The 14,280-nt window shown below is 43.9% G+C and overlaps 1 protein-coding gene across 1 annotated transcript in view; it reads left to right on the top strand.

Moving 5' to 3' along the window:
• The first annotated feature begins 8,404 nt into the window (after window positions 1-8,404).
• FHIP2A (FHF complex subunit HOOK interacting protein 2A) overlaps window positions 8,405-14,280 on the top strand; it is a 36,575-nt gene continuing 30,699 nt past the window's right edge. The window contains exon 1 of the mRNA XM_071563574.1: window positions 8,405-8,803. Within this exon, the coding sequence (XP_071419675.1) occupies window positions 8,759-8,803 (45 nt within the window). The 5' untranslated portion in view covers window positions 8,405-8,758. The remainder of the gene's footprint in view (window positions 8,804-14,280) is intronic.

The following is a 14,280-nucleotide window of genomic DNA, read 5'->3' as shown; positions in this document are numbered from 1 at the left end:
TATCTCCCTGTGTGCCCTACTTTATCCTTCACCCTAAAGAATATGCTGTGGCAAAAAGTTGGTTAAAAGTGCAAGTGTTTTTACACAGAGTAACTTTTACATCATGTAAAACATGGCAAGAATTTCCTTGCCAAAGTTCACTTTAGCAAAGATCTTAATGAATAAAATGGCAAGAATAGCAAAGAATATTCTGAATAAACTAGAGCCAAAACCTCTCGTCACTCCTACATATGGTGAAGGTTTTAAGAATCAGAAGTGAAAATTCACTTGCAGTTGTAATTACAAAGAACCAAACTCTGAGGAGTGTATAAATTGCATTCTGATGTGAACAGCCAGACTTGTGTGGGGTAGAAAGTCTGGGGTAAAAAAAAATAATTATCTGACTAATTGTGAAAGTACATCAGTGTGTATTTTGATATCTGATCATAAGAGATACCTGTATTTCCCCCTGTACTCCTGGAATTCACACATTGCTGAAGCTGTCTTAATTTCTCACATGCAATTTTCTTTTTACATATTTTCTATTCTGAACGCTGTGTTGCAGGGCCCTCTGGCTGAGCAGTACAGAACTGGACAGGCCTCCCTTCAGAGCATATCAACATCATTTCTTAATTAGCTGGTGGATGCAATTTGATTTGAGAGACACAAAGTACTGGCTCTTTTTCAGGAGCCGAGTGCCTTGTTCCTTGTCATACTAAGTCAAGATATCAAGCCCTGGTACCCAACCTGGCACTGATCAGTTTTACAGCTCAGGCACATGATTGCACATGAACACAACCTTTAGACAAAATCTCCTGGAAATCGTGATGGCTGTTTCACAAGAACTTAGGACACACTTGGAAAAGAACATGGGCCAACCAGCCACAGGCAGGGTCTTATGACTGTAACAGTAACACTAACTGGTAACAGTAACTTGAATCCTGAAAGATTCCTGAACAGAGTCAGAAAAAGAGAAAAACACTTTGGTTGGTTGTGCTCAATACATTCAGGTATGCAATTTCTGGGTATTTTCTCTCTTTTGCCTATTAACATCTACCAATAAATTTATTTGTTGCACACACAACATAATAAAAACTGAGCTTTCTCATGCAATTTTTTTCTTTCAATATGTTTTTTTTTTTTTAAAAGAAGTACCACAAGGTTTAATTTAGCCATACAATTTTTTTTGGTCCACTTTTGAATCTGTTTGAGCTTAGGGCTGATGCTAATTCTCCACAACATTCAGTTGTTTATTCCACAGCAAGTCACTCTGACAGAGATGCCAGCAGATGACTGAATTCCCAAGTGGAGCACATCGCTGAGTAAAACAAGGGGTCGGGCCGCCCTCTGCGGGCGGAAATTGGGCTTTGGAAGGAATTGTTGCGCAACAGCTCACAGAGACTGATGAAAGTTAGTACAAGACTTCTACAACTGAAAGTTAGTACAAGAATTTTGACTTATGCTGTACATGTAATGCCAGTATCACAACTGGATCTCTACTGCCAGAGAGGAAGAAGGAAATGCAGACTGATGCAGACTGCAGGTGTCTGATGCAGAAGTCAGGAACCCAGGTACAAATCACAACTCAATATACAGCACCTGGGAATTCCCAGGAGACCCAGACACTGGGGATAACAGCCTCTGAACATAAAACCAGGGAAACTAAACGGCTGGAAATATTTCACTTGCACATGAGTTGCCAGGCAGGAACCAAGTACAGTGTATTACAGCACTACTCCCAGATCTAATCAGGAAGAGGTTACATTATATTAGGCATATTACAGACACAGGTCTGCTTACTTCAGCATTTCACAACATGAGGGCTGAGTGTCAAACTAGTCCAAAGCAGCCTGAGGCAAAAGAACAGGGATGAGCAACAGAAATATTCCTGCATGACATTGGCTCTACTACAGACTTCATTTTCTTTGCTCAGTCAGTAGTGCCTCCAGCTCAGTTCCTTAAAGGCTTCATGCAAGTACAGACACTTGCTCCTACAGGGCTGATGACTCAGAAAAATTACAAAGGACCAGGCTGCACATATTTTTTCTGGAAATGCAGTTTGACTGAGCATAGCTTCTGAAATTAAATTCTATCAGAAAGTGTTCAGGTGGCTCCTTCTACCTTCACGTACAGGTAAAATAGTGCAGTGGCGACATACATGGTGATGGTTACTCTCAACTCTGTGGGAACCACACAAGAATTCAGTTATTTGTCAAGAAGGGCCAGTCTTTGAATACAAGACTCTTCCTAAATGCATTGGGGTTTAGTTGTTGAAAAGATGATGCGAATACCATGTGGGATGTGATAGCCTCAGGGGTAAGTCAATGTCTTACCAGTCCCGTAGCTTCGAATAACATAATTTGAGAACCAAGCAGGACAAGTGAGCTGCTAATGATGGGCTGTCAGGTGCAGCAACCAAAGCTTTTACAAGACAAGTAGTACACGGCACTTAATCCCAGAGGCATCATTACTAGTTGGTATACTAATTCATTTTACACGGGATACATAGGACTAATTTTCCCCCTAAAACATACTGGATACTTAAATCTCTAAATCCTGCTGATTTCTGTCCTAGAGGTTAAGCCAGGTCAGCTGCGCTCTCTGCTGGTGAGAGCTGGAACTCGCGGGAGACTGGCCACCTTCCCCGGGAGCAGATTGGAGAACATCGCTGGAAATTTGTCAAGCAACTTTACGGATAGTGAACGCTGGAGAGCGTTGTGACACTAGTATTTGGGCCTTTCTAGATAATTGTGCTATCAATAATTTAAAATTAATAATAAAGCCACTATGGAGTGCCTTGTATTATAAATATTTCAGACACATTCAAAATTAAGACATTTTACAGTGCCAAAATTTAACATCAGACTCCATGAGAGATTTCAATTATGCCTCAGGACAGAGATATGTGAATTGAAACTCTGACAAAAACCTACTTTTAATTGTGGTCTAATGAGAACTCTGCTGAAAGCTTCTATACTTGTGTGGTAGTAGTGTGCCTAAATTAATTTGCATAACTCATATAGACTATCAAGACCAGCTTTTGCGTATGATTAAACAGATTATCTGATGACATTTCAGGGATCAACAGATTATAACCCTTAATCCAAAGATGTAAGTAACAATGAAATCTTATTATGCATTAGAAAACAAACAATGCAGTCAGAGCTGATCTGAACACTGCTCAGAAATCTCTCACGAGGGTTAAGGCTAAGCACCTAAATTCTCCCCAGAAACACACAGAGATTCTGGCTGCCAGACTTCCGTCTCTGTGAATTCTCAGATGAAAGGCTGAGGGAACCAATTTATGGCAAATAAGACACTCAATTATTTTTTTCCAATATTTTCGGGCAACATCCAGTTTTATGTCTATTTATACCACATTCAGACTCTTGCAGTCACTGCAGTTGCAATGCAGCATAAACTCAGCAGTTTATTTTTCATCTCTTTGCTTCAGCTTCCACTACCACAAGAACAAGTAAACTTGTGCTCCTGAGAGCCTGCAGACTTCAGTGAAATTGGCTAAGCTCCAACTGATCACATTTGAGTGCATTTTATCTGGTTTTCAGTAATTTATTGTACACTAACACTTGCAGATACCATCTTGCAGAACATTCATATATTTACTTAGAGAGGAAAACCTGGATTGTAACACTTCCAGTGGAACAGAAACATATCAGGAAAACATGACGTGTTTGGAAAATAAATTAGTCATTCCACTGACAACATATACTTCTGACCTCCTTGTGGTCTCCCCTACAAGCCATTAAATAAGTTAAAGCAGGTGTAACTGAAGCACAAACATAAGGAATTGCTACTGGGCAGGCAATGTTTGCCCAGTATTGTGTCTTCTACAGTAGCAATGAGTGTTGGCATCAGAAGACACTTGCAGATGTGACAAGTAAGCAACTAGATAACACATTAATCATTAGGAAGGTTGTAACCCATCAGAAGACAAATTAATATCTCCACTGAAGGAGCAGATGTGCAGAAGGATGCACAGCCCAGGAAATGCCTGAAAATGGGATTTATGAAATACTGCATGAGCTGATTACATGGTGCTGCCAGCGAATCAGCAAGGAGGGAGCTGATGCACACAGCGCAAACAGAAATTCAAGGCAGAAAAAGACTTCAGTTCCACTGCATGTACTTTGGTATGCAATGCACAACGTGTTTGCTTTCTGTAATAAAGCCCAGAATCAGAAAGGTATGAAGATGATGGTAACAATCCTTTAGTCCCCTTCAAAAGCAGAGATCATGCTGAGTCACTAAAACTTTCTTCTTTATTTCATCCAGGTAGTCACTGAAAACACACATGTCAGTCTGATTATAAATGCAGTAAAATCGTGCACAGGATATCAACAGATATTGGGCATTGCCCTCCTAGCACATTTTCATCCTAGGGTACAAAAGTGCACCTTCCACTTTTCAGCCTCTCTGAAGCAAAAGTCCAGGCAGCAGGAAGTTCTTCTGTAATGTAGACAAATGCATCCATTAGACACTGGCTTGGTGCCATCAATCTAAATAGCAGAGAAATTTTCAGATAGAAAGGCTAGCCAATTATCTCACTGTCTCACTCCATCTAAATTGATTCAATCAAGACAATTTCATTAATTTGTAAGAAGGAGAAAAGTTCCCAAAAGCTCTATCAATTAGAATAGCCTCACTTTCACACTGTGTCTTCTCCCATTCAAGCAAAAACAGTAACTCACTGCATCTACTACCCAAAAAAAAGAACTACCTTGCCAAAAAAACCACCCCCAAAACATCAGAACTCTGCTCTCAAGGATATGAAAATGGGTAGTAATACTTGTATTTATTTCAGTAGAAACAACATGAAGCCTGAGGAGGTGCAGATGCATTGTTGCACAAGATATGACATTGGTAGCCCATCCATAACTGCATCATCTCCAATTAAATCATTTCCATTAAGAAGTATCCAAACAAAATGTGATCTTAGCTAAGTCCTTCTGCACTGACACTGGGGAAATAATTTTTCCATTAGTTTCCAGTGATTTGCATTATTTCTGGTCTTTCAGTATTTACCCAATACTCCCAGTAGTGAGAAATACATGCATATACTTGAGAAATTAAGAGATTACTTTAAAAGAGCATTCAAAAAGTATATCTACAATTTGCAACACATATAAGCACCATAGTCTGGATTCTGCATGTATGGCTACAAATTCAAGCTCAGTCTATTGGTAAGTAATGCAGGCTTATGTGCAGATATTCAATTTGTTTAATAAGCTTAGGAATAATCATTTAACTGTGATGTTTTCTTTGTTTCCTATACTGCAAGGCATTTCACACTGAGAAGTCCTAATAAGAAGTCACTTTTACAACCAAAATCTTAATTTCAACCACAATGAAATGTTCTGTTTAAATAATAATGGATTTACATACATCAGGCACTCTTAGAATAATAAGAAGCCCTCAAGCATTAGAAAGCTTTATCTCACCATCTGTGATTCTGTGACTTATGATTTCATAAATTGTTAAGTATGCTTAGGAATACTCTCACAGTTATAAAACTGTCTCTTTTTATATCTTCATGATATGTTACTGTTTCTTTATTCATTCTGCTGCTCAGAGAGGGGAAGACCCAGGCACACTCAAAAGACATTTTTGCAGAAACAGAGACATTACATCCATGGTAACCTTAAATTACCATGTTCTCTTAGACACCTTAATCAAGCACGTGTGCCTTATATCCACATTTTCTTCAGATATGACACAGGCTCCAGGACGGTATCTATGGTGAGAAAATGGGAGAGTTCACATGAACATAGTGAACAGTATCACATTGATTGGAGGAGAGTTGTACCACTGCTCAACCTACTTGCTGACAACATTTGCATTCAAACCTACAACTCATCTTTATTTTTTTTAACAAAAGCAATACAAACCTTTAATAAAAAAACATATAAGCCAGATGAAAGTAACCCTTGAACTGTACTTATAATATAAAAATACTAATATTAATAAATATAAATATATAAATATACATATTAAAACATATATAAACATTAATAATAGTCTGGATGTATTGCAAAACTATAGTAGATGCCATTTAAATTCATCTGAAAAAGGATTTGCCTCCTAGAGCACACTCAAAAAGTCTAACAGAATTTTTAAAGTTAAATCATAGAAAATAGGCACCTTCCAAATGCATCATCTGTCCAGTTAATAATTACCTAAACACAGAGATGTTTGATTACCCACACAGAAAATTTACATTGCTATAGGAACATCTATAGAATATTACGTGACAAATGAAGAGTAAGCAGATTTAAAAACCTCAGCACAATTACCTTTTTAATTCATGTTATTATATATATATATATAGATTTTGAAAAGGAAATAGCTAGGTCTGCAGCAGAAGTGTCCACATACAATTGTTTACTTCCCTAGAACACTTGGACTGTAGCTCTCCATGCCTGCAAAGCACAGAGGTAGTAACAGCAATTAGCATAGGAGATTCATAGTAAGACTTCATCACAGGATCAGCAGTCATAGTCTGACTTCCCAGATAACACAATTTAAAGAACAGCAGTTAAATAGTAGTTTTGTCCTATCTTTTGATTCATCTCTTTCTGCTTGCTCCTAGTATATGAGAAAGCTGTGTTCATTCATCCCCAAAAATTGAGGTAGCTTTTCTTCACTTGATACTACAGGTTCTCTTTTCTTTCCCGTACTGGTCTGTCACCTTCCCAACATTTCACTCATCTCCCCAGTGCCAAAGCAATTCTGTTCTCCTACTTCCATTTGCCCAGTGTCCAAGCACTATCCCATGAATTGCAGCTGTTCCTAAAACATCAAACTGCTTGCTAGCTACATCTATAACCTCAGCTCACCCCACCTCATCTTTGCTTTTCGTGTGGCACTGGAAAACAGCAGGGAATTATCTTTTTCTCTGGAGCATTTGGTTTGGAGGTTAAATAAAGCCCTCCTTGCCTCCTTCTCTCTGGGAAAAGAAAAAAAATAAGAAGGCAGTGAAATGGGTAATGTGCACATTGCCACACACCCTCTCAGCTGTGGAACCCTGTAAGCCTCAGGCTGGCCACAGTCAACCAGGACCATGTCACCCAGTCCACTTGCCTCTTACCCAGCAGCAGCAAGACTGAATCATTAAGGTTGAAAAAGACCTCCAAGATCCTCAAGCCCAATCTGTGACCCCCACTAAATCCTATGGCAAAGTGCTACATCAGCAATAGGACAAGGGGGCACAGGCTCAAGCTCTGCCAGCGGAAATTTAAATCGGATATCAGAAAAAAATTCTTTCCAGACAGAGTAATCAGGCATCGGAATGGGCTGCCCAGAGAGGGGGTGGATTCCCCATCCCTGGAGGTTTTTAAACTGAGATTGGACATGGCACTGAGTGCTATGATCCGGTAAAGGGACTGGATTTGGACCAAGGGTTGGACTTGATGATCTCGGAGGTCTTTTCCAACCCAACTGATTCTATGATTCTATGATCCACTTATTTTTTGAACACTTGCAGGGATGGTGACTCCACCACTTGTCACTGACTTTCTGAGCTTATCATCCTTGTGCTGCTTTGTGGAGAGCTAGGCATGTCCTTATTCCCTTCAGGATCTCACTGCCCCTGTGTGCAGTGACAGACCCAAACTGTCCCTGCGGACACCCACGCCAGGGCTGCCCCACACCTGCACCATGTGGGCAGGCGGGTGGAGGGGGCTGGTTGCCCACCCACCCCATCCTGAGGGGCACGTGTGCCCCAGAGACCTTTGTGGCAGCTGATGGCAGTGTGGGCACAGGGACAGTGGAGTTGGGCACTCCTACCCCTTGCCTGGGCCAGCCTGTGCTCCCAGGGGGACAAGAAGGCCAGCGGCATCCTGGCATGTATCGGGAATAGTGTGGACAGTGAGACCAGGGAAGTTTGGCCACTGTGAGGCTACACCTCGAGTGCTGTGTCCTGTTCTGGGCCTCTCAGTTCAGGAAGGACATTGAGATGCTGAAGTGGGTCTAGGGAAGAGCAATGGAGCTGGAGAAGGGTCTGGAGTGCATGTCCTGTGAGGAGCGGCTGAGGGAGCTGGGGGTGTTTACCCTGGACAAAAGGAGGCTCAGGGGGGGACCTCCTCGATCTCTACAACTCCCTGAAAGGTTGGCCTCTTCTCCCAGCCAACTAGTGACAGGACAAGAGGACACAGCCTTATGCTGCATCAGGGGAGGTTTAGATGGACATTAAGAGGAATTTCCTCCCAGAGAGGGGGATTAGACATCGGAATGGGCTGTCCAGGGAAGCAGTGGAGTCACCATCCCTGGAGGGGTTCAAGGGAATGTTGGAGGTGGTACTCGGTGCCGTGGTCTGGTTGGCAACGTGGTGTCGGGTCAGAGGTTGCACTCGATGATGTCAGAGGTGTTTTCCAATCCAGTTGCCTCTGTGATTCCTCTCCCTGCCCAGGGTTGGCCGCAGAGGAGGGGCTGGCTCGGGCCCCCGGAGGTCGGTTCCGGTCCTAGGGGGCGGCTCAGCGCGGCGGGCCCGGGCGGAGCGGGGCGGGCAGGGCCGGGCCGGCCCGGGCTGCGAGCGGGGGTGGCGGCCCCTGCAGGGCACCCGCAGCCTCGGCAGCTGCCGCCGCGCCGGTGGTGTCAGTGCCACGGTGTCCGCCGGGGAGCAGAGGCAGCAGCGCCGGCGCCCGCCCGCCCGATCGCCGCGGCCAGGCCCCCGCATGCAGCCCTCACCCTGGAGCGGCCGCGGCGGCGCATCGAGGAGCTCTCGCGGTCCTCCCGGCAGCGGCTGCTGCAGTCGCGGGACAGGATGTTCTCCAAGTTCACCTCCATCCTGCAGCACGCCGTGGAGGCGGTAAGGCCGCGCCGGGATGCGGGCCGGGCCCAGCGCGCACAGGGGGCTCGCTCCGGGCCCCGCGCCCCTTCCCCGCGGGGGAATGCGGGCCCGGCTCGGCCCTGTCGCGGGCCGGGGAGGCGGAGGCCGAGGGGGAGCCTCCCCGGGGAGCGCCGGGAGGGAGCGAATCGCCCCAGCGAGGCCGTGGCGAGCCGGGGGTGCCGGGGAGGACGGAGTGGCCGCTGCCCGGGCCCGGCTCGGCCTCCCGCTGTCAGCGCAGCCCCGGCCCGGCCCTCGCTCGGCCTTCGCCTTGCAGCGAGACGAACAATAAAGGAGGTGAATCAGGAAACTCCTTGGGATTGTCATCGTGTAGCAGCAAGCGGACAATAGTGGCCGGTGCCTGGGCGGACGGTGTCACTTGCACAGTGACGTTTTTTCCCCGGGGGCAGCAGGGCCGTGTTTGTGCCCGGGCCGTGTTTGTGTTTGTGCCCGGGCTGTGTGTGTGCCCGGACTGTGTCTGTTCTCAGGCTGTGCCTGTGCCCGGTCTGTGTCTGTGACCGGGCTGTGTGTGTGCATGTTTGTGCCCGGGCTCTGTTCGTTCCCAGGCTGTGTCTGTGCCCGGGTTGTGTCTGTGCCCATGCTGTGTCTGTGCCCATGCTGTGTCTGTGCCCGGGCTGTGTCTGTGCCCATGCTGTGTCTGTGCCCATGCTGTGTCTGTGTCCATGCTGTGTCTGTGCCCGGGCTGTGTCTGTGCCCGGGCTGTGTTTGTGCCCAGGCTGTGTCTGTGCCCGGGGGGTGTCTGTGCCTGGGTTGTGTCTGTGCCCGGGTTGTGTCTGTGCCCGGGTTGTGTCTGTGCCCATGCTGTGTCTGTGTCCATGCTGTGTCTGTGCCCGGGCTGTGTCTGTGCCCGGGCTGTGTTTGTGCCCAGGCTGTGTCTGTGCCCGTGCCCGGGCTGTGTTTGGGCTGTGCTGGGCAGAGGCAGCGGGGCCTGTTGGGAGCTGCCATCGCTGCAGGCCGCGCTCGGCACTGCCCCATCCAGGCCGCTCATTTTTGTTTGCCTTTCGGGAAGGCGAGGTCCTAGTGGGGATTCCCTGCCTTGCAGCGCCTCTCCCAGTGAGCCACCGCACCTGCGAGACTGAGTGTGAGGAGGTGCTAAAAGCTGACAGTGAAATACTGCTGGAAGTGAAGGCGGAAACTGTTGGAGGAAAATTATTCAAATGGTTGAAAGGAGAGCTTGCAGAGCAAATCCTAATGGTTGTAAAAAGAGCCTGCATGCCAAATGCTGCCTGATGGCAGGGGCAGCCTTTGTGCATTAATGTATGCTTCGATGCTGCCTGCACTTGGGCATATGTTTGGCTTTCTGTGTGCCTGTGGTTCCACAGGAGTATTCAGTTTTAAAAGTTAAGCATGTATTCATTAATTGCAGTTTGCTCTTTAAGTGGTAAAGTGGCATTTGGAAAGAAATGTTTTAAATAGTGGTGTTTGAAAACACTCTGACCACATGTGAAAGCCTTCAATAGACAGTGTTTTCTTTGGAGGGGAAACAGACATTAATGCCTTCCTGACTAAAGAAAGCTTGTTATGGTGAGCTGTGCCACGTTTTGAGTAAGAGTGTATGACTGAGATGCAGGAGTAGATGAGAAGTTATTGTTTCAGGCCTACTAAATCAAGACATCTAATAGAATTTATTCCTAGAAAAATGCTTACATTATTAATGTGTGCAAAAATAAACAAAAGAACTGCATTAATTTGAGATCCGTGAGTAGAAAAATAGGAAAAATGAATGAGCTGAATAGAAAGGGAGAAAAAGAGAGATGGTAGGGACTAGACAATCTTTTTTGATTAAAAAAAGCAAACCAAAATACATAAACAGATTGATACCATCATTTTGCAAGTGAGTGCTGTTGAACAACATGCCATTTGTCCTTGCTCAACTCTGGTGTTCCTTTTAGAATTGCCTCATTCTGTTACTACCACCATGATGGATCTCCTGATAACAAGTTCTGCACTAAATTGCATTTACAGGCTTGTGACAAATCCTGAGCACCACACACTGGGAGTGAAACATGGACTCACAAAAACAAGAGGATATTAAGAATGTTTCTTACTGTACCTAGAAAGTTTGACTCACTAATTCAGAGACAGAACTGAGAAATAGAAATTTTTCACCAGGCTGGGGACTGTATGTGACCTTAGGTTGTTTCATTCTCTCTGTAATGAAAGTATTTGGGCTGCCTGGCTTTGCTATGCTGAAAATTATTATTGGTTTAAATACTAAGTATTAGATAAGTCTACTTTGGTGCTGTCTGCTGTTTTTAGAACCTAGAGAATTGCTGTTACTGCTGTGAAGCAAGTGTAGCTTGTGCAGACTCAAGTGGACTCTGAACCCTGAGTATCAGCAATGGAACTGGTAACTAAGATATCAATTCTCAAAGGGTTTGGATGCCTGTCTCCCACAGGAATTCAGTTGCAGCTGAACAGTTTTCAGCTGAGTTGGACACAAATACACTTGGAGAGCCTGGGCTTAGCTTTCATGGGTGGGACTACTTTAAATCAGAGTGGTTTGGGTAGCCCTTCTCCATTCTCCTTTCTCCTGTGCATCACTTATATAATGCTCCTGCTCTGCATCAGGGCCCACAGGCCTGCAGACTTCAGAGAGATGCATTGAAACAGTAAGAGTTTTTATGCCATTAGATAGTTATTGTTATCTTAACCTCACTATGCCATCCGTCTGAACTCTGACGAGGAGTTCCAAAGGTTGACAGTCTGACAAACATGGCAATATTTACCTTTTCCTTGTGTGTGTGTGTCACTCTGCAATTGACTGCCTTTGTGACAGGACTGAGGCAAACATAAGGGATGAGATGCTTTTTATTAAGACTTTTTCCTACCAGGACTTTTTCCCAGAGAGGTTATGGTGGTGTTCAAGACAGGGCTGGATGAGGGTTTTAAACAATCTGGTGCAGTGGAAGGTGTCCCTGCTCATGGCAGAGGGTTTGGAACTAGATGGGCTTTAAGGTTCCTCCCAGCCCCAACCAGTCTATGATTCTACTCTGAATAACCCAAACCACTCAGTCTTTTCTGCCTGAATTTCCCAAATGTTTTAAATTATATCCGTGATTTTCATTACTACTGAATCGTAGATTTTGCCACCTCTTAGGTCAATCCCACCAGTATTTTAAATACTTTCTCCCTTTCTGAATTTCTCTGCAGCTTCCAGATAAGCAAGCACCACTGTGTTGCTGTGCTGACAGAGCATCCATGAATTGGATTGGGTGGATTGGTGAGAATAGTGGACAGGACTGCAGCTCTTGCTCTGTCACCTGACTTCAGAGCAGAACAGAAATGCTGTTGCTTCATGGGGTTAATATTATTGAATCTGTGGTAGTTTATGTAGGGCTTGTCCTCAAGATGTTTTCTGTTTGCTGTGCATTTCTGATATGCTTTTATCCCAAAGGGCCACATTCTCAGCAACAACAAAGTATAGTGTACAATAACAAAGCAGCAAGTTATATTTCTCTTATCTTGTGCTCTTCACTCATTTTTCCCTAGACAAAATAGCTTGTCTGTAAAGTGGCCAGTCACTGTTCAAAGGGCTTTTGTTTGTGTTTGATTTTGCCTTTTAGATGTTTCATCTTAATGGTCAACTCAAAGGGATGTTTTTGAGCTGTGTACCTTGAGCAGGAAAAATATAGTTCTGGTTGTTTTGGATTTTGCAATTTGGTGTCAAACAAGAATATTTATATCTCTCTGTTGGTACCAAGGAGTGAGTTACAGCTTTGGTGTCTGCTGCACATTCTTGAGACATCCTCTCTACCAGCCTGTTATTCCACTGTATCTCTTACTCTTGTAGCTTAACATACTTCTAAGTAGCTTCTTTTCTGTTCACATTTTTGAGGTGAAACTCCGCTTTGAAAGAAACCCAGTCACTTGGTGCAGGCACTGCTCCAAAATCATGAACTGCATAACTGATCGGAACAGAATTTATTCTTTTTGAACCACTTTATTTAATGTAATGACCTCACATTACTTGTTGTTTTAATGTTGTGCTGCTTTAACAAATTATGATGGCAAAATTTAATGCATGGCTTGCAAGCCTGTGCAGCCTTAGTTTTATATGTGCAAGCAGTGGCCATTATAAACTCTGTGCATTCATCAGCTGAAGATCAAGTGAACCTTCAAGCATTAGTCCTTTTTCATATTTTCTGTCAGACCACACATTCACACTAATGCAAGTTGTAAGAAGAAAACCAGCAAGTGACTGCTGTAGGTCTCCTTGTTTCACTCAGGGCAGTGTGTGCACTTCCCCTTCCTTTCTCTTTGACCCACTTTCTGCTTGTTTTTTTTACTCTGACATCCGACCAGACAGTACCTGGTATTTTTTTATACAGTGTTCTCTTTACTTTGTGAACTTGTCCAAAAGATACTGATACTGCACTTGTCCAAAAGATATCACCAGCTTCTGATGTTTGCATTCTTTTTAGTATTGAATTGCACTTGTGAAAAGCATACCTGGAAAATATGACAATGAGTTTTACATGCACAAAAGAATTGCTGTTAAATAGTGAATATTTCTTAATTTCTTTGCTCTTGTGTTACCTAAACACAAACTCTGTATACTTTTGAAAACTATGTGGGACTGTATTTTGGACAGGTTTTGTAGTGAGCAGATTATAGTTCTGGTCAAAGATCTGCAGTTCTCCTGAGAACAGCACTTTTCATGGAAGGAGTGGAGTTTGATCTTTAGGTGTGTTGTCACCAGAATGATAAGGCAGCATGTGCTAAGTTTAGCTCAGTCCCGGGAAGTCAAACTGCTGGAGCTGAGCCCCAGATGGAAGCTGATCAATATCTGCTCAAAGGGGCTGGTTTTTAGTGGTGTTCAGTGGGTTTGGGCTGTTGGATACACCAACACCTACACAGCAGTCTTGAAGAGGTTGATTTTTTCCCCAGAGGAGAACTTCACTCTGAGACAGGAATCAATAGCTCAAAATTAGTAAGAACATAGGTAATTACATCAAGATTAATAAAACAGTGAGCAGTAACTGTACTTTTAAGGTAATTCTTTCAAATTAGATAAATAGTGGGAATTAATGGCCTTTACAATGAGTGTTTTGCTTCAGAGTCTCTGTACAAAGCCTGTGTATTTATACAGTACAGTGGTTATTCAAGCTGTCAACTGGGACATGTATTTCATCTCAGCTAGGAGCTAATAATTCCTCCTAAAACAGAAACTACAACTTCATCCTGGAATTACCTGTCCTATTAAGGCTAAAGGATGTCAACCAAGTGTTCGGGAGCTTACTTTTTTCTGATGCTTTCCAGTGGTTGGCTTTGTTTACATACAAAGTGGTATCTTCATCTTGGTGTTTACCTTTATTTTGTGTCTGAATAACTAAGTTAAGAGGATTGTGTGGGTTTCTGGGGGGTTTGGTTTTGGTTTTGTTCTTTGGGGTTTTTTATCAGCAAAACACTTATCTCAGTATAACGTTGCTGGAGTT

The sequence above is a fragment of the Pithys albifrons genome, chromosome 9 (assembly GCF_047495875.1).
Source record: "Pithys albifrons albifrons isolate INPA30051 chromosome 9, PitAlb_v1, whole genome shotgun sequence".
In the NCBI taxonomy this organism is placed as follows: Eukaryota; Metazoa; Chordata; class Aves; order Passeriformes; family Thamnophilidae; genus Pithys; species Pithys albifrons.
The sequence above is the reverse complement of the archived record's forward strand: the minus strand, read 5'-3'. Positions and strand labels throughout refer to the sequence as shown.